Source organism: Melospiza georgiana, chromosome 3 (genome assembly GCF_028018845.1).
Source record: "Melospiza georgiana isolate bMelGeo1 chromosome 3, bMelGeo1.pri, whole genome shotgun sequence".
NCBI classification, from domain to species: domain Eukaryota; kingdom Metazoa; phylum Chordata; class Aves; order Passeriformes; family Passerellidae; genus Melospiza; species Melospiza georgiana.
The window spans coordinates 105329293-105350032 of record NC_080432.1 but is presented as its reverse complement, the minus strand read 5'-3'; the positions used below and the strand labels follow the sequence as shown (position 1 = coordinate 105350032).

At 42.0% G+C, this 20740-nt stretch overlaps 1 protein-coding gene across 1 annotated transcript; it reads left to right on the top strand.

Moving 5' to 3' along the window:
• The first annotated feature begins 9279 nt into the window (after window positions 1-9279).
• On the top strand, window positions 9280-14520 carry LOC131082154 (nuclear receptor subfamily 0 group B member 2-like). Its single transcript, XM_058021856.1, has 2 exons — window positions 9280-9850; window positions 14267-14520. Exons 1-2 carry the CDS (start codon window positions 9280-9282, stop codon window positions 14518-14520), a joined length of 825 nt encoding a protein of 274 aa, XP_057877839.1.
• The last annotated feature ends 6220 nt before the right edge of the window (window positions 14521-20740 follow it).

Sequence of the window (20740 nt, the reverse complement as noted above, 5' to 3'; positions counted from 1 at the left end):
TTTTTCCTGTTCTCTTGCTGCCTAAAATGACATTTGGGGTCAGGATATGTGTTTTCTGAGGCTGTATTAACAGTCTGCTAATCCTCTGGTCACACTGAAACACAAAGTCAAGCAGAAGGTGAGGAAGGCCAGCTAATAAAACAACTCTGCTTGCTTTTTCTCAAACCATATTACTTGCTGTGGACACATGAATTGGGACTGGGAGTGGTTCTTCCAAAAATGAATATTTTTAGCTGTTCTGCGTGCTGTTTTTAAATACATCCTATATTATTTGTTTAACTTTAGAAGTTTTTCAAGTGATGTCTTGTTTTGACATTACGAATAAAACCAGAATTACTTTTCCCTCTATGTGTTTTGACTTCATTTTTGCCCCAGGTTTTTGGGATTTAAAGGTGACACCTGTAGTCACAATAAACCAGACATCCCATGTGCATAGTTACTCAAGAGAAAATACGTGTGAAATTAAAATTGTCGCAGGTTTGTTTTCTACTGAGTGTTCCATTCCAACACTTGTTCTGAAAAACAGCTCTGTTCTTGGTCACAGTTTATAGTTTATTAGTAAAGTGATGTTATCACGCCAGCAGAGCAAAGGCGAGTGCTGCCCTTTCCAACCCTGCTTGCAGAGGTGTGGGGCACTGGGCAGGCACACAGAGCTCTGAAGGCGTGACCTCCTGCCACGGGATGGGCCCTGTTGGGCCAGCTCAGTGCAGCTTGTCCCTAAAGCCTCTCCCCACGCTGGGCTGGGATCTGGGCTGAGGCACCCCCCAAAGCCCTGCCACCACAACACGTGTGGCGCTGCCAGCTCCAGTCTCCAATGAGATCAATAATGAGCTGTGTCGTTTGCTCACACTTGGGAAATTGTGTAACACATGATGGGCAGGGTACTTGTGTGGGTTCAGAGGAGGAGTTCTAGCATGAAACATTTATATAATGGGATTTGGGCATTTCCCAGATCAGTTCTACTTCACGCTGAGCTGAGAACTTGGTAAATCCTGGCCCACTATGGGAATAGCTGTAAACTGGGCATGGAGAAATCCTTCTGCCCTGTCCAAAGGAGAATTTCATCTCTACAACAGATGGCATCAAGTACTGACTTAGTGGAAGGAAATTCTAGAGCCTTTCCTGCTTGACCTAATGAACCAGAAGCATATGGGGCAGGAGGAGGGAGGAAAAAGGGGAGAGGTCTGGGTCAGAAGGACCTGCACTGTTGGATCTGGGCTATAAAGGCAAACAGGTCCTGGGGATATAAATGCTTTGGTCCATCTGAATTTGGATGTGACCACTCACAAGATTATCACAGAGCTGTCACCATCCTGTCACAGGAACTGGGGAGGGTGAAAGGACTGTTGAGCACACTGCAGATATGTGCTTTTCTTGGTCTTTTGTTTCTTTTAATGCATTCACACAAGCCTTGCAGTTGAACTGATCTGATTCGTGGTTTTCAAACCCCGCCTTTCTGAGCACAATTTCAATGCACAATGGCAGGACTCTAAGGTCCCACCTTCAAGGTGGGAGATTTGGGTATCAGATACACTCCTGAGGACAAAACTCCTCCTACATATGTTTCCCCAGGTAGCTAAGGGAGAAAAAGTTATGTCTCTGCTTGGTTTCAAAGGCTGGTTTGAGAGGTGACAATGGATGAACCTTTGAAGGAAAAATACCTTCCAGTAGCCACGGTGAGGTAGGACCAGTCACTGGCACGTAGCATGATAAAATCATGCTGGAACTGTGTGGGTCCCAAAGGAGAATGTTGCACACTTGATCTCTTACCCAGTTTTATAATGTGTTTGAAATCAGTACATTGCATACATTTCAGTTTCCACTGCTCTAATGATCTGATGATTTCCTGAAACACTTTAATGGAGTTTCCACTGACCTTAGAATAATATTGTTTTTTAAAAAAGTGGTTAAGTACAGACTTTTATGAGACAAATGGAGCCAGACTTCTCCTTCAAAATATGATTTTTGCAAATGTGCATGGTTCTAAAAATCTGAGAGCTGTTTTTCAGAGTGACAGAAATAACATAAATGCCAGAGTAAGCAGCAGTTGATCTTGCAACACTGAAGTCTCAGTACTAAGTCATTAACTGTATGCAGAAACAGGTCCAGAAGAAGGTCTGAATGTCTTTCAAACTGCCACTGAACATCCTGGAAGGGCCTGTGTCTTGTGGCCACCTTTGACTCAGCAATTCACATCTTTATACAACTATTTGCATTTATCCTGTCATAATCTGTTCTTATTAAATGTGCTTAGGTTGATCTTTCCCTCCTTTCCATCCCTTCTATTTTTAGCCTGTACTATTTAACATTTTCAGTTTTCAGAAACTTCTACTGTCTCAGCAGCTTAGTTATCTCTACAGAGAGACTGTGGCTATCCTTCCCTGGGTTTGAGCATTTGAAATCCATTTCCTTAGCCTTAATCTCACATAACTGTTTGCTCAAACCATACATGCTCTCTGGAAAGGTTTTCAATCTTTTTTCTTCACTCCTGCTGGACTCCATGGTTCTCAGAAGGCTGTCTCATTCCCCAAGGTACCCTGAGAGCCGAGCCTCTAACATGGAGATAGAAAAAGAAATTCATTTGCAATTTACAGTGTGACTCAACATCTTTTCTTTCTCCCCAGTTTTGTCAGACCAGCCTGTTTCTAAAGAAATGATTGCCTAAAGGCAGGCAGACTAGTGCCTTTCAGTGCTGCCAGTCAGGTAAAGGTTTGACAGATTAAGCATCCATGGTTTGTAATACCAGAGGATTTTCTGTTTTTAAGTACTCTGAGCTCTTAGAAAATCCAGATTTTGAGACAGAACTGCTTTGCTCCTTTTCCCCAGTCTAAGAAGACAGATATTTATATTAGTAGAGAAGTTATCCCATGGCAAACAGCAAGGGAAGTTTGGGCATGTTAATTTTGTCACAGGGAAAATTCAATACATTGGTCCTATGTTTCTCACAGAAGGCATCTTCTGATCTGTTTGTCCCCTATATATTTCAAAATAAAATGAAAGAGTTTGGGGTTCAGTTTCTTGGGCCTTGCTATCTGATCATAAATGAAATGCATAAAGCCAAATCTGAAGATGTACACCACATATCTAATCTGCCATCTAACCTTCACTTGCCAATCTGTGGTATTTACAGAGTGCTGATCACTAAATTAGGCATTTATCTTCAATGACACAGACAGACTAAACTTTGATATGATGGTGGGCTCCATACTACATTAAAAAGTTTATCCTCTAAACCACTCTTCTCAGCTGGGGAGGGGGCTGAAGGAGGAGTTTCTTTTCAGTGCCACTCTGGAGATGGCATTGCTAGCCAGGAACATTTTCTAACTGTGCTTTGCATTATTTTTCACTTGCTGGGCAATAATAAGTGGCACATCTATCTGCATTTAAAATGACAGATGGTGCCTGTCCCAGTGCTGATAGGGGTGACTGTACAAACACCATCTCCTCAGTGGGGGAGATGGAGAAAAATGGCACAAACTTGTACAAGGTCACTTCTGGTTTATTTTAGAATCTCTACATCCCAAGGTGTGCCCTTATAAAAAAAATGACAATTTACTCTTGTAAAAAATTTAGTATGAAGAAAGCAAACAATTGGCGTTGTGCAGCCTAAAATCTATTCATGTCTCCAGATTCATGTCCATTTCCAAACATGACTTAAACCAATCCCTTACCTGTCACCTGTCCCTGCACACCTGCTATGGTGTGCAAAGTGCTGAAGAAGGCTCTCACCCCATGTGACTGTGGGGCAGGTTAGAACTATTAAAAAATTGTGGAAAGAGTTTACTTATCCAGATGGGTTTGTTTGTTTTGCTTGTTTGTTTGTTGTTTTGTTTATTTGTTTCTTTGCTTTCTTAAACAACATGAACAGACATTTTGGGTTTATTTATGCACATGTATTCAAAGAAATCTATTGCTTCTTTAGATTTATAAGAAGCTGAAGAGTTAAGAAATATGTTCCTGTGTCATCCCATCTTCTGCCTGAGGAGAACTGCTGAGCTGTTATTTACTTTCTGTGCTAATATTTTAGTCTCATATTTGTTATAGCTCCAGATGGCACATGTTTGCATTCACATTTGCAACAGCTGAGATACAGTCAGGCAGCATAATAACTCTAACAAAATGTCCTTGGTTTAAAATGAAGATGAACTCTGCCCCTACTTCAGCTAGTGAGCAGCACCTGCCAAAAAGTCACATTAAATGCTATCCCAAGGTTTCTTGAAACAAAGAATGAGTTAAATATGATGCCTTGGATATGTTTTTAGGGAGGGGGCTCCTCAGAAGTCCTGTTTTGCATCAAGGTTTGGGGCAGAAGTTCAGAGACACTTGCCTTCTATCTAACTCAGTCACCAGAGGCAAATTTAAAACAGGCCTAGTTTCAAGGTTAGAAAACATTTCATGGCAGGGCAGCTGCCTCTCTATTAGTTTGCTAATTTATTCTAATAGCTATCATCAAAAAGATGCTGATTTTATCAGACATAACCAACAAAAGCATTTTAAGCACATGCTTACCCTCAATCACTTGAGCTTCAAGGTAGGCTATGCATGTTTAAATTAACTGGATTTGTTATTCATGTAGATTTACTTCAGATATTAGGGTCAAATCCTACTTTACCATGGCATTCTCATTGTTTCAGAACTTGTTTAAAAGATGAGCAGGCTTCAGTGTGGACCTGGTATTTCCCAGTATCTGCCTAGCCAAAGCTGTCAGTCTGAATGGTAGCTTTTAGTTTCTCTAGCTGAGAAATTAATGCCTTTATAGCTCAAGAAAGATGGAGGGAATTGAACCCTTCTAGAAAGATAATGGTTTTATTGCTGTTTCCTTTTCTTAAGGCTGTTAGGGAGGTCAGCTGTCCTCAAAAGTGCCAGTGACACGGAATTCACCCAGCCTCTCCCAGAAAACACATTGTATAAAACTCCTAGAGATTCCTGTTCTGAAGTCATATGGATGTTTATAGGCCAATTAAATGTTTTCAAGTGAGACCAGAGTGATAAGAGGTCACTGAATCAAGGAAAATGTGCTCATATCAAGGTGGTGTGACGCCAGAAAGGCTGCTGTCAGTTTCCTGGGGAGGCATTTCCTTCTTAAAGCCCATTTAAATAATAGCAGAAGATTCTTCTCCTCCAGAAATGCATCTGCCTCCAATCTTACCTTTTAGGAAAGTAGGAGAGCTCCCATCAATGCTTGAAATAACAGTTACTATACATATGGTGTACATATGTACAGTCCAACATTTATGTGCTTGTATATATGGACACTCAACTACAAGAACAGTGTCAGATTTCTGTCTCATAGTTAAATTATTATAGTATTTTAAACGACTCACAGCATTGAGTGAACTGTTCTGAAGAGCAGTGCCTTCAAAGTTTGAGAATATCAATGTCTGCTGATGGTACAAAATTATTTGGAGGAAGACAGGACTTTCAGAAGAATTGCCAAAAGGCTTCATGAAAATCATCAGCTAGATGTCAATGATGATTAAGAATATGTGTATATGCATATATGGCAAAAGATGCACATAAACCACTCTTGACTCTACTCCTGATGAATTTAAGAGCCTCTGAACTGATGACCATCACTCAGGAATAAAACCTGGGGGCTGTGACTGTTCCACAGCAACAACAGTTCATTGTTCAAAAGTGACTTCTGAGAAAGGCAAAACAGAGAACTTCATCCTGTCTCTGTATAAATCCATGCTTTCCTAAGTCCTGGATACTGTGTCCTGGTACTTCACGCACATCCCTCTAAAGAATATCTTAGAAAAGCTGTAGGGCTAGGAAAGATTCAAATAAGGTTAACAAAATGAACAAAGGCCTTGTGTCACTCTACAGAAAGAAGCTACATCTCTTTAGTTTGGACAATGGGAGTCTTACTGTGATTTATAAAGTAGACCAAGCAATAGGATGAATAGGGATTGATTGATTGATTGATTGATTGATTCCCCTTTTTCCTCCAATAAAAGAGCAAGAAGGCACCAGATCCTGTAAATGTAATGTTTGATTAAGTTTTGTCTCACTTACAAGCATCCCCAGAGAATTGCTTGATGTAGGCCAATGTGGATGTTCTTGTGGCTTTAGAAGCAGACTGCAGGAACAAAGGTTAGAAATTAATTGAAAGTGGTTAAATGCATAAAGTGATTCTGGTTCAGGATTTCCCTAAGATGCAAATTATTCAAGGCAAGAAAAATAGTCATGAGAAGAGTGGGATATATCATACACTGTTACTGAAAGATTCATGTTGGGCTACTGCCAAGGCAATAAGTATGTCATGCAATCTCCTCTACTATCTGACAAGTCTCTTCAGACTTCCAGGTATTCCATTAAGTGATTTAATGCTATGGACTATGAGCCAAAAATAGTACACGTCTTATAAGTTTGGAGCCAATGAGATATTTATTATTTTAATTCCCAGCAATGGGGTGAACATACATAGAATGGCTTGGGTTGGAAGATATCTAGCTCCAGCCCCTCTGCCATGTGCAGGGACACCTTCCACTGACCAGGTTGCTCAAAGCCCTTCTAACCTGGCCTTGAACACTCCCAGTGATGGAGCATACACAGCTGCTCTCAGCAACCTGTGCCAGTGCCTCACAGTAAAGAATTCCTTCCATATATCTAAACTAAACCAACTCTCTCTCAGGTCTTTTAATTTTGTGTGTGAACTTGGGACACATTGTATTGTTGTCCAAATGGCAACACTTGTGCTGGAGAAGGAATTCTGATGGTATCAGAGAGAATGTGGTGGCAGTGAGTGTTTGTGGGCATGGGTGTCTCCTAGGCTGAAAACGTATATAAATGCAAAAAGCAAAAAATAACACTGATGTGATTGTGTCTTATTGTTCTCAAGCCAGCATGCTAGAGACAGCTAAAATAGATAGAAATCCATGGGGATTTATCATATCACAAAATTGGGTTTTGTATTGTATTCTTCCTTAACATTTGAAAGTACAAAGTATTGCTACTGCAGCATGGAGACAGATGCTTTATATCTAGGTGCATGTGGCTGTAACCATTCTATAGGTAAGATTTGGAAAGAAAAATTAACTATTGCCTAATTTATGAGTATAGAGCTAAATTTGGCTGCTGGTCTTCTACCTTTGAGAAAATTGGGTCACACAGGCAGTCAGTTTTGAATCGGGATGACCAGGATCAGTTTCACCTGCAATTCAATATTGACTCATAATTCTAAGTAATCATTTTCTCAGGAAATCTGATAATGCATAATGCATCCTAGGCAGTCATACTGGTGCAGTGACCTTTACTCTTATTTTTGGTAAAGAGTCACAAAGGTATTATATAATTATACATATATATTTATATATACACACTGGGAAATTCTGAGAGAAAGAAATATAATTTGCTTCTGCATCTTAGCTCTATACACAAACAAGGAAATAAACGATGACAAATAAAAATGGTATCCAATACCATATGTTGCTGACATCAGAACTCTGCATATGACTGATGGAGACCTCAGAAGGAAAAAAGTAGGAAAAGAACCAATTTAACCCGAAGGAATTTTCATAAGCACAGTTAATAGGATCTGTGAAATAATGGCATGTACCAAGAGAGTGAAATGGTTAACCATGAGATGTTGCTCTTGGAGCACAGGAGCTAGGATGCTCAGAACTCTGCTGCCTAGATTACTGAAACACCACTCACTCACCAGCAGTTAGGAGACAGCACTTCTTTTCACAAGCAAACTCTCTGCAAGAACGATTTTAGCAAGCTCAGTCTGTCTTTCTAGTACAGCCATTAGCCAATCAATGTAATTCATGCTGAACCTCAGATGGCAATGCCCCTGTAACTGAAGTTCATTCCATTCCGCCTCAGCTCAGCTTGAATTTACATCATGAATAAGAGGGAGGGGCCTTTCTGGGGACTTTCTGGGCATTTCTCTTTTGCTGTGCCATTTAACTTACAAAGCTCTTTGATACCCCAGCAATGGACAGTAGCAGGGAGCTGTTGAATGAATGGAGAGGTGGACAAGCAAATACCACCAGGTATTCAGTGCTGTGTGTGCCCTGAAACCTCCACAGCAGCTAGCAGTCACTGCACCTCAGCAGCACTACCCTCCTAAATTTCTCAACTTTGGAGCAGACATCCCTTACTCCACTTTTTGCCTCCTCAGAGGGGGAAAATTTTGCAACATAAATGTCATGAAGAGGTAAAGAATGTACTTCTTAAAATAGCCCAGCATGGAAAAAACCCAACCTGGTATAGCAAAACACAAATTTGCAGTTAGGCATCTGATGGTGGGGGGAGGCCTTTGCACACCAAAGGCTTGGAGATCTGGCAGATAGAGACCTTCAAGCTGTTGTTTTTAATGCCCAGTTTTTGCTGAGACATGCTAAGATCCCACATGGTAGGAATGCATAAACATCATGCTTGGTGAAAAAAACTTAGTACCTTTTCCCCTGTATAAGAGCAAGCAAGAGAGTAGAGTGTGAAGTAACAAAAACTTGAAGTACCAATATCTTCTTATTAAGGCTGAGTTGCTTTCATTCCTGCTACCTAGTGTTCCCTGATGTTGGCTGAAGAGTCCTGACAATTCAACCATTCAGCTCTTGTGCTGCTACAAAGGTCCCATGTACACTTGTATGAATGGCCATTTTTGTTTCATCAGTTTCTATGAAGAAAATTTAATTATACAGCCTGTCTGGGAGAAATATTCTGAAGGAGGAAGCTGTACTGGGTGTCTTGTGTTGTCTTGTTCTACATCAATGCCCAGGTGCCCAGGCTGCTCAGGGAAGTGGTAGAGTCACCATTCCTGGAGGCACTTAAAAGCATGTAAATGTGGCACTTGAGGAATGGATTAGTGGTGGACTTGGCAGTGTTGGGTTAATGGCTGGACTTGATGATCTGAAAGGTCTTTTCCAACTTAATCAATTCTATGACTTAAGCCTTCACATTCTGTGTTTGAAATTATCATTTGTGAACTGCAAGAGAGAACACTGTCATAAACTCCCAACAGCTGACATTCTCTGAAGTTTCTCTCAAATCTCACAGAAACCTGAGGTAATTGTGAAACGCAGGATTTCCATCTGCAGGACGGTCCCCAGGACTGGCCCTTGCCAGCAGCCTGCAGCCACGCCCCATTCCAAACACACTGGTGCAAGTAAAGTTCAAGGTAACCTTATGGATCAGGGTCATATCACCTTCCAACACCTGCCCAGGTCTATATAAGCACACAATGCCTCCCTGTGTGGCAGAAGGGCCCTCCCCTGCTGCTGACGCACTGCTCCAGACATGCTGCTTCCTGCCACAGGGAACTCTGACAGCATGGCCACCGAGATCCCTGCTGAGAAATGTGGGAAATGTCAGTGTGAGATACTCCACTCTAAAAGCATCCTGTACCAGATCCTTAACAAAGAGCATGGAAGTGAGACCAAGTGGCACCAGCAGCATTGCAGCCCCCACTGCTCTGCAAGAAGCAAATGCTGTCCTTGTTTGGACAGAAGAGTTGTCCTGAGAACACCAGAAGCCACATGCAGAAGAGCTTCTGAAGTGCTGTTGAAGACTTCAACTTTTATTAGAAACTTACCTTCTTTTTATCACATGCCTTGGGAGGATCAGTTTGTCCTCATACAACAGAACTGGGTCCCCCTTTTTGTCCTGGGCATGGCACAAGAAGGAGTGGATTTTGACCTGAGAGAGGTTCCAGCCACCAGTTTATTGAAAAAAATCCTCCTCAATCAGTCTTCAACAGCTATGAATGAACTGGGCAGCTCATCAGCAGGAGCATCTTTCACAGAAGTTCAGAAGATGAAGAATTTATTGTGGAAATTCTGGGACCTGGACATAAGTGCAAAAGAATATGCCTATCTTAAAGGAATTATTCTTTTTAATTCTGGTAAGTCCTCCCAGAAATTACACAAAATATTATGCGCCTAGAAAGATATTTGACATTTTTTTATTTACGTAGAGAAAATGTTTTGTTTTACTCATTTATATGAATAGATAGTTAAATGTTCTCAAAAACCTGTATTCCCTGATTTAACAGTTTTTCTGCCTGATGTGGTTTATTTGGTTCCTTGGACATGTGCAGTTCGTCACCCACTGTAAGCCAAAACAACTTCTATCTGACAAATTGTAAGTCATAAATATTTGTGTAACTTCAATGACTTCCAGTTCAAAGGTAATACAGCAGCCTCACCCTCACGTCACAGCAAGGGAGAGAGGGTACATGGGCACATGATGTGAGCTTTAGAAGCATTTTAACAATGGCTTCTTCAGTAACAAGAACACAAGAAAACAACCATCTGATTTTCCATCAGTGAGGCAAAAGGATGCTGTGTTGAGTTTACACAGCTTTTATGTATATTTATATAATTTAGTATCTCTACTTTCAAAGCCTGGGACAGCAAACTAAGACTTCTGATTGCATCCTCTCACCTCTGATGCCAAGTTCAGGCTCCTTAGGAAGGAAGGTTGCCTCAGTCAGCACCATGGGGTGCATGAGTAACTAAAAACTGAGCTCCAAGTCCACCAAAGTAAATGGAAAGACTTATTGACTCCAGCCTGCTCTGGCTCAGATGCCCAGCTCCTTCCACAGCAATCACTGCAGCTGGCTGCACTGTCAGCAGTGTGCTGTACTTGGGGATGCACCAAAAGGATGCTTGAATGCCTCCGTTATTCCATTATATTTCTTGTGGTGGATGGTTTATAGGCTGCTCAAAGGCTGTGTGACTTTATAGCTGCTTCCAATGGGATTCAAATTCTGTTTCTTGAGGTGTAATGTCATCCAGATGCTTGGTATTGCCTTGAGTGTCTGTGCTGCAGCAGCAAAGCAGAAGAGTTTGTTTCAGCACAAGCTTTTTTCACAATAAAATCAGGCTAAAAGAAAACACTGTTTATATCCAATGGGATGATAAGAGGAGAAAGGCCTCATCTGCAGCAGCTTACACAGTTTAACCAGCTGGCATTATTATTGTCTCTGTGGGTAAAATGCAATATTCACTTAAGGAGAAACAGCAGTAGCAGGGTTATGTTCTGGATTTGAGCCTCCTAAAGGCCTGCTGCCTCCCCAGGGTGCTGTATGAGAGAGCCAGCAGCCCTCAATGCTGTCTGTAGACACATTCCACAGTTTCAGGAATGACACTCAGCCCTTAGCTGGGACGACCTGATTCCCTGGAATATTTTTCCATGAACTGCAGAAGGCAGCCTGGAGAACAACAGTTAAGCTTAGATTCAGTTAAGCCTCTGTATGAAACAGAGTCACCATCTAAATCTGGGCTGAAACAGGTACTCAGGACTTATACACAGCCCAAACCACCCTTTGCTGCAAACAAATCTGTACAGCTCTTTTTTCACAACTACTACTTTTAATAGTTTTCCAACACTTTCCACCAAACTCAGAAAATGTTTTCTACATATTTGCAACACATTTTCAAACTTTTCAAGTTTTGGCTTGATGTTTGGCCAAATGCTATTATTTTTGCTGGCCTCAGTATAAAAGACTTTCAGGAAGCCACCAGCAGTGACAATGGTAAATTAACTCTCTTTTGGATTATGAAGTGCCTCATTACCACCCTTAATGTTTTACTTCCATTGAGACCACCAAAATTGACTGAAGCAACGGGGAAGGGCCAGGACCAGAGCGGTCCAGAGCTGGTCATGAGCTGGAGTTCCACAGGACATCCAGGCATGCAGCTGCAGCAGCCATCTCTTGGATAAAAGCATGACAACTATGCAAAGCTCTGCTTGTACCCTGAGTGATCTCTTGTGGCACAGACATTGTGCTGACTATGATTAGAAAAATCCCTTTGGCAAGAGGGTGGCAGGCAGCACAATGGAGCATAGGTCCTCCTACAAGGATCATAGAATGCTTTGGGTTGGAAGGGACCCTAAAGATCACCTAATCCAACCCCCCTGCCATTGGAAAGGACACCTTCCACTAGACCACGTTCCTCAAAGCCCCATCCAGCCTGGCCTTCCAGCCAGCCCCTGGGGCTGTGGCACTCACAACATCTCTGGGCGAGCTGTTTCAACACCTCACCACTCTGACAGTAAAGGATTTCTGCCTACACATCTGACCTAAGCCCACTTACCTTCTTTCAGTTCAAGGCCATTTCCCCTTCTCCTATCATTACAGGCCCCTGAAAAGTCCCTGTCCAGCTTTCTTGTAAAGCCCCTTTAGGCACTGGAAGGCTGCTCTAAGGTCTTTCCAAAGCCTTTTCTTCTCCAGGCTGAACAACCCCAACTCTGTCAGCCTATGTTCATAGGAGAGGTGCACCAGCCCTCTGATCATCTTCAGAGCCCTCCTCTGGAGTCATTCCAGCAGGTCCATGTCCTTCTTATGATGAGGGACCCAGAGCTGGAAATAACAACAGAATCTGTGCAGCACCTCTGTGCGGGAGGCTCTGGCTGGGTTACTGATTGACCACATCTGGGCCAGCAAGAACCTGCAAAGAAGAAACTGTGCACCAGCCCCTGAGGGGAAACCAGCACCTTACATCAACAGAATCCAGACTCTCCAGAACATATTGGCATCCCCACTCTTCCCAGAGGAGCTTTGGCTGGGTGGCTTTGGAGCTGTCTCAGTTTCTGTGGGTGAAGGGTCCAGCTGCAAGGCCTTCTCTACTTGGAACCAGGCAATAAGTCAAAGGAAGGAGCAGGTAGGACTGTTCTGCCACACAGGAACAGCACAGAGTGAGGTGAAAATGTTTTTGTGTTTTTGACAGTTGTCTGAAGAGCAATTGGGACTGCACAGTGAAGAGATGGGAGCAGTGAAAAGCAGTGCTGTTATTATATCAGTGCCATATATATACATATTTATGTACACATATATATTCAAAAATTCCATTGAGGCTGTGACAGGGCTTCTGTTAAAAAAAAAAAAAAGACACTCTTAAGAGGTTTACAGTTCAGCTGGAAACGTGTTTGACTGAATATTATTGCAACATATCTCAGAACAAGAAGTGTCTCATAATGTGTAAATTAAAACCAGTATTTGGTTACATAGAAAAGAAGACCAAATGAGGAAATTAAGCATATTTGAAGAGATATAAACTATTGCAACTTCATCCGGAATCCACAAAATCCTGACATTTTCCTTTCCATGAAAAATCTAACATTTGGAATCATCTTCACAGCTTGCAGCTGCTGGTAATCCTGGGGGAGATGATGACTTTTGCACACATTTTATTTCTGGCTAGCCTGGTTGCAGGTTTGGCTGAGGCTTCTTCTCCTCTGGCAATGGTGTCTAAGAAGAAGGGACTTGCTAAAGGCTGACAACAGTCAGCCAGTTACAGACTGAAGGAAACCCAGCCAGGTTGGTTTTGCCCTGGTACAGGGCATTAGGCAAGAATGCTGAACTGCCCACACTGAAATGAATGATACTGTGAGAAACACACCTGGTGTGAACTATTCAGATTCTGTTCCAGGGATGTATGGGGTCAGTCACTGTAAATGTTGCCAAATAGTGTGTTCTTCCCTCTGTCCAGACTGCAACAGTTCTAGGAGAGAAAAGATATCCTTAGAGAGCAAGGACAGGAGGCAACAGGTTGCTGAGAGCTACATGGCAAGGCACTCTCTTCAGAGGCAAAGGATGAAGATAGGGTTTCCTTATCACTGAGTTCTGGCACCCACAAACACCCTCAGTGAGCCAGCAGGTCACATGCTATGGGAGGTATGTGATTGAGGCTCATGACCATGACTCCACAGGGCAAAGGCCTCTCCTTCAGACACTCCTCTTGCTGAGGCACTCCTCTTGCTCTTTTTAGACTGTAAATGAAAATACCTAGATAGTGTGGTGAACCACAGTGCCCAGCTTAGTCTAGTAAGCAGAGGCAACAGTAGGAAGGAGATGGGGCTGGGTGTACTGGAAACCTACATCTTCAGGCTGTGAGCCTGCTCACTCCTCCAAACCATCATCTCCATTTCCTGCTGTTATCTAGGTAGGGTGGATTAGAGCTGGAATATTTCAATGTGCCCAGACTACTATCTCAGCATCATTTGGTGGGTAGACAACACTACAAAAGTTCTTCTCCATCTGTATTGAGTCAAAATTACCTGCTGTTACCATTTCAAAGATGGATTTTAATGTAATGGGCTAGATTCCAATGTGATTACAATGCTGCTCAATGCTCATTCAAATTATTGAGCCACACATACCTTCTTTTTCCAAAAAGTATGTTTAGGGAGTGTTTATTTTTTTTCTATGGAGAAAGTAGTCCTATAAGCCAGAAATGCAGACACCCATCATTACAAAAGACACAGAACAGAAATGTTTACTCAGGATTTGTTATTTTACTTTTTGTTTTGACAGAATGTCATGCCCTGAAATGTCTCCCTTATGTACAATCACTGCAGCAGGAAGCTCAGAAAGCCCTGATGGAATTTATCTCAACAATGCTCCTTGGGAGCCTCAGCAGGTTTGCTTCGATTCTTCAGCTAATCACATCTCTTCGAGACATTGATGCAGATGCTATTGAAGAGCTCTTCTTCAGGCCCATCCTAGGAGAGGCCACCCTAAATGTACTACTTATAGAAACCCTATATATCAAGCCAGACTGGCTTTGAAAACAAGTGACATCTGAGCAATAAAATATTTAATTTTGAAGAGATGAGAGAATATTATGAGCTAAATAAACACATTTCAAGCAAATCATTGATGAATATTTGTAAGCCATATATGCTTCAATGATGAAGTAATTTTGTAACATTTTATAATTAAAAGCAGAGAAAATTAAGCATTTCATGATACTGTGTGCTTTAAAACCCCTTAGTCTAAGTATTTAAAGATTGTCTAGGAGCACCAGCACAATTTCCAGTTGTGCTAGGTTCAACTGTAATATTTCTAGTGAGCTTTTTTCCAGCTGTTTATGCTTTTGGCTTTAAGGAACAGGGGCAATGGTAAATTTTATTCAGTTGAAGGTAGATACATAAAAGGTTGGTCAATGGTAAAATCAGTATAAATCTTTCCTTTTCCTCGTCAGTCCCTGACCCCAGTCCCTTTTCTGTTCCACTGAGAAATCTAGTCCTTGGCTGTAATTGCTGGATGGAGCTTCCACTTACTAATTGCTTTCTTATAGGCTCTTTCTAAGTCTTGCAGCAAACTGTGGGCATTAAATCCCTCTCCCATTATTTACAAAGTCCTTCCCTAACTGAGGAACTAAACAACAGGAATCAACAATTGGTTGACTGGACAAAAACCGTTGTTCAGGAATGTTTCCAGAATGGGAATAACAAAGGCTGAAAGTTACTGTGTCATGCCATAAGCAGCAGAACTAATGTAGCCCAGTTTCCTACACATTTAAGACCTTTTCCCTTTAGCCCTGCCTGCACCCTTCTATAATTACCCTCACTTCCTTCCAAATAGATGTCAGACATTCCTTGGACAGCAGAAATGCTAAATATGGTTTCCTACAGATGTGTACAATCTGTTCCTGCCTCTCTCACTGAAGGAGTTCCACGTTTCCACCTCCAAATGCACTATGGCATCCCCCAAAAATCTCTCTGTCCCCTACCCGTCTGGTTGGAGAAGAGGCAGCACACGTGTTGGGGTGGGTGCCAAAAACGATGTGTGTGCTGACTGCCCATCTGTCAGGATGAAAAAAACATCGAGCTTATACTTCAGCTGCAACAGGGCAAGCTATTTGTGTCCATTTCCTGCCCCACTCCTTTCGCAATGGTTTCCATGAAACTTAAGGGAATTCATTTCTGAGTTTTTTCAGTAGCGGATCCAGCCTAGTTTTGCTTGGCAAGAGGGCTCCTGCTCACCAAATGGGGGCTGACAGACATGTAGATAGACAGCACAACAAAGAGTATGACAGCTTAGAATTCATTAGAATGTCAAGCTAAAGTCAAAGGAAAGAGAACTTGCAAATATATATCAAATATATATATATATATAATATATATATATATGTAAAAATGCACGTCAATAGAGATGGATGTTGAAAGGACTTCTAGAAGTCAAACAACTAAGGAAAAAGAAGTTTAAATAATAAAAAGAGTTTAGTACCTATCTGTTTTGACAAAAGTACACACATTTTTCTCCCACTTCGTTAATCAAGGGGAAGAAGCAAACCCCAACCAAGACAAACCAATTAAGCCCCCGAGTAGTAGTGATCACAGAAATAACAATCTCTGCAGTAAACACAGCTCACTTTCCTATGTCCCTAAGCTAACTAAACCTTTCAGAACTGCAGAAAGGTTTATGTAAACCTGTCTGAAAAGGGTGCCTAGTGCTCCACAGGGAAGATTGTGGCCAACATCTTGGATTTTTAAGGTGACTTTACCTTCTACCATGAAGGCAAATACTAGGCTTCAAATGGAACTCCCACAAGATCTGATACTCATGGATCTCACCTCACTGTGCTTGAATACAAGATTCTTCAGAAGATCAACAGATCTTATCTTGGTATCCTGTTCAAAGGGGCTGATACCACTTGTCTTGCTGAGGACAGAGTAAGAACCTGTATTTACTGTGTTTAAGTGTCACATGAAGGTGGAGGCTGTGCAGGTACAAGAAACTGGCAGGAACAGGAGAGGTGAGGGATTGTGAGCAGAGCTCAGGGGCAAAAACAGGAGCTCTCCCTGGAAAGTGGAAAGGCACAGCACCAGACAGACTTTAGAAGTCAATGGAAATGACTTAGTATTGGAATGAAGAAGCAGAGACTGAAATGAATAGAAGGCAAGAGGATGACAGCAGAAAAATCCATACTCCAGGAATAAAAGGAAAAAGAGAGAGAAAGAGGGAGAGACAAAGAGAGAGAAGCAATGAAGAAAGGTTTGTCACCACTTTATTTAGCTTCTGGGATTGAAAACAGAAGCACTGTTTCTCCAGCTGTGAAATCCACCAATGTGACGTGTGTAGCCATCCCCCTCTAGCGCCCAGGAGACGGCAGTATTGCCATCACCTGGAGTGTGAGCTTGGCTGCTGGAAGGGTGCCAGACACAGCGCCTACTGCTGCTGATGACCCAGGCAGAGCTTTCACTCAGGGACACATCCCCTTGCTGACTTGTTCAAAATAGTATATGGCAATACTTTTAAATTGTTAGAAGAAATCTACATTTGCAAAATCAAGAATGAAAAGTAAATTCAATTTGCTTGTGAAATCTTACTCCAGCCTCCTTCTAAATATGATCATAAACTCTGTTCATGACCTAATTACAAACTCCTGTGGTTTCCCCTCAGGACTCCCTGCCTTACTTGGGGCAAAGAATAGCCTGTGTGTGCTGTGGGAATGTGTTATAACTGGGCAATGGAGGAGCCTGCTGTCAGCTAAGGCTCAGCTGCTTTTGTTGCAGTACCATCATTGCAGAACCTGAACTAAAATGGATCTACAGTGCCAGAAACAAAGCTCTTACAATGAAATTGGTTGAATGACACATTACAGAGTGTGGGCGAGCCACATAAATTAAGTGGCATTATTCCAGAGTGGTATTGTCCCAGAAAAAAGCTGCTACTAACAGTGTTAACTGGAGTAAAAGGTTATCGTTTTTCACAGAGGCAAACACAAGACCTGGGAAGGGGCAGACTGCAGAAGCCAGAAGGCTCTCACAAGAAGCAATCCAGGTCACAACAGGCTGTGTCTTATGCTTCCAGAATGATGTATAGTACTGTAAGCCCTGAAAAATCAGTCTGTGCACACCTGAAATGCAGGAGGCTTTCATCAACTCTAATCTAGGTGTTTTCATTCCTCCTTTGTAAAAAGAAGGGGTAATAATAATGCCTTCATTTTTTGACTCATCTTTGAAGATTTTAATCAGTGTTTGTACTTGTACTTGAGAACATGAGGGAATCCCATTGAAAATTATTAAATTCAGTGTTCTATGCTAAATTGAGCAGCACACAGTAAAGTAATGGAGAAACCTACACACTACAGGGAAAGGATAAATAGAGAAGATATTGAAGATCAAGCTTTAGTAAGCACCAAGTAAGGCAGTGATCTAGTAGCAAAAGTAACAATGACATTTCCAATGGTGGGATCCATCTTGCAAGAGAGTCACTTGCACTCTCTCTAGAGCACAGAGAGGGACATGCTCTGAGGGAGATATGCCTCCCTTCTCTCAGACACCTGCCTCAATTTTGGGTGAATCCAAAGAAGTGCTTTACTTCTGCCTATTGGTACAGCTAAGGAGCCCACCTGACCATTTGAGATTCACTGCCTTTCACACAGTAAAAATGAGATTAATCCTACCTCTATGGCATATACAGAAGTGGTTTGGATCCATTTTGCACCTGCAGTATTAACTTTAATGTCCTCTAATTAATGTCAGAAGCATGCTTGGTTTTGCAGCCCTGACTATAACACAGTAGACTTATGCTTTCAGCTAAACATGTATTTCTAATAAAAAAACCTGATAAATGCTTGGAAACAAACATAATTCTGTGATTTTATTCACTTTCCCATTAATGACTAAGAAGGCACACATAGGACATCACATTTACAAATCTCTGTCCTATCTATACTGATATTTCTATGGAGTTCTTTTTCTTTGGCTGGGTTTTTTGTTTTTCCTGTGGAATGCCTTTCTTACCTCTTTTGTAGAACAGAAAAAATTTGTAGAAATCTCAGACATAATTTCATTTGCAGACACGGCATGGGTATGTGAAATGTGCGGTTCTTCACTTCACATTAATAGAGGCACACAAGGAAATATATGCTCCTTTTCTATCACAGGACTGCTGATAAAAGCCTGGCTCAGGGGAAAAAAATGGAGTCAAGTTTCTACAATAAATGCATAGTCTAAAAACAAGCATCCATTCCTGTAATGAAAAAAAAGGGTCTCATTGAAACCAGTGTTACTATTTGTGCATAAATCCTCAATCTTTCCCAGTAGGCTAGGAGAGAGGAGGGTGAGTCAGTAGTTTGGTTTTGCTTGGGCTTGTTATCAACTGTTGTCCTTATGAGATTGTGATTTTGAAAGTACAAGTTGTCATTCTTCCTGTGTTCTCTCTCTCTTTCTCTGCCTGGGGGGGTAGCAGAAATGTTGCAAGATGAAGCGCTCCACATCTCACCTAAGATAAGAGCATCTTCATCAAAGGAAGACATAGCCACAGCTTTCTGCAAGTAATCTCACGAGCCAAGAATGCAAAACTTCAAGTAGCGTGGGAATGGTCCCATTCCAGTCACAGCGGAAACAGTGCAACCCACGCACACTCATAACCATAGATTTTTACAAGGAGGGAAAAATGGAAATCTAGTGGGAAAAATAAAGGTCTTTTTTGTGCAGGTGACCACACAGTGAAGGGTCCAAAATTCTTTCCTTACCAGGATCTTATTAGAAATGGAAAGTAATCTGCCATACACCTGTAACAGACAAGTGTTTGCTTCCAAATATTCAAATATCAGTTGGTGCCTCGGAACATAACTTGATGCAGTAGATGGCTGTGGCCACTGCAGCATGAGCAGGGAGTTGCACGTCTGTTGAGGAGCAATGCAGCTCCTTGGAGCAAGACACAAAGTATGATGACAGACAAGGAAGGGGTATTTTAATCAGGAGGAACAGAGCACCATCTCCACTGTGCAGCATTGTCTAGGAACTCAACACAACTGGGAGGGCCACCAAAGATGTAAGAGCAAGTTGTCATTCCTGGTGACATGGTACACATTAGTGGTGTATCAGACTAGTCTGTCACAAAACACCACATTGTCATATAAAAGCAACCACAAGGATGTTGCACGTGGCTCCTGACCATGCTGCTGTGGCACCCTGGACTGGCACTTCTGGGATCTTGTGTCCCCTCAGTCCTGCTACATCACCCTGTACAGTCCCTGCATCCCTAATCTATGAAGTTTTCATACTCCTCTGAGGCACTGAACCTGTGAGCTCTGCACAGCCTTCTGAGGGTGTATGGATAGGTGTGGACTCCTTCGCCCACACTCCAAGTTAGGCGAAAGCAAGCCGGTTCAGATCTGGAAGTGGTGTATTTGCACAGATTTAACAACTTGGGTACAGCCGTGGGCCACTCCAGATGCTCAGATTCCAGAAGTGGGTGGCATCCAGTTGGCTTGGAAAGTGAGTGAGGCAAATGTGTGTCTGTCTGCACCTGTCCTGGTCAATACATATGAGTCAACAGCATCATTATTAGGAAAATAAGATTAAGGCAGGGACTAGGAAGGTCCACCTACAACATCCAATCTGGTCTCACTCATCATGGATATCAATATCAACAGTGTGTATGATTGCATCCACAAACTTATCAAGCTCCACCTGAAGATAATCTAGGATGTGTTTGCATACCCTGTTCCTAATAGGACAGTACATAATGAGACAGAGTCTCCTGATCCGATGGTTAGGAATATTCTAATTCCAGAACTTTCTAATTCCAGTTATAGGTTACTAACATTTTATTATATGCACCTTCTTTCTACTACCAGTATGAATTCAAATTGCTTTCCTCACTCAAGGTATTGGATATCCAAGATGTTTGTAGACAACAGTGATGTCCCCTATCCATTTGCCTCTGGCAGCTCCATCTGTCATCCCTACTCTGATAGTTTGCAACTTCTGGTCCACATCTCGCTTTCTTGTTGACTGGCAAGCTAACATTATGCTAACTTGACCTCCCTGATGAAACTCTTTGATACAGAGGTGAATCTCGGATTTGTTTCCATCTGCTCTCCTTCAGGTGGAGGTAATTTTGTTTCCTGTTCTATGTCAGTATCACATAAGGCTTCATTGCTCTGTCTGAGACTCCACCTCTTAGCTATCTCAACTGTATCTCCCTCTCCTCTGTTGCAACTGTCTTCCCTAATTTTCTCTTTTGCCATTCCATCATCTGCCTGAT

Excerpts from the sequence above, each read along its gene's own strand:
- LOC131082154 (XM_058021856.1), top strand. The coding sequence starts at position 9,280 with ATGGCCACCGAGATCCCTGCTGAGAAATGTGGGAAATGTCAGTGTGAG. Across the intron at positions 9,851-14,266 it reads AATTATTCTTTTTAATTCTG|AATGTCATGCCCTGAAATGT; the intron begins GTAAGTCCTCCC and ends TTGTTTTGACAG.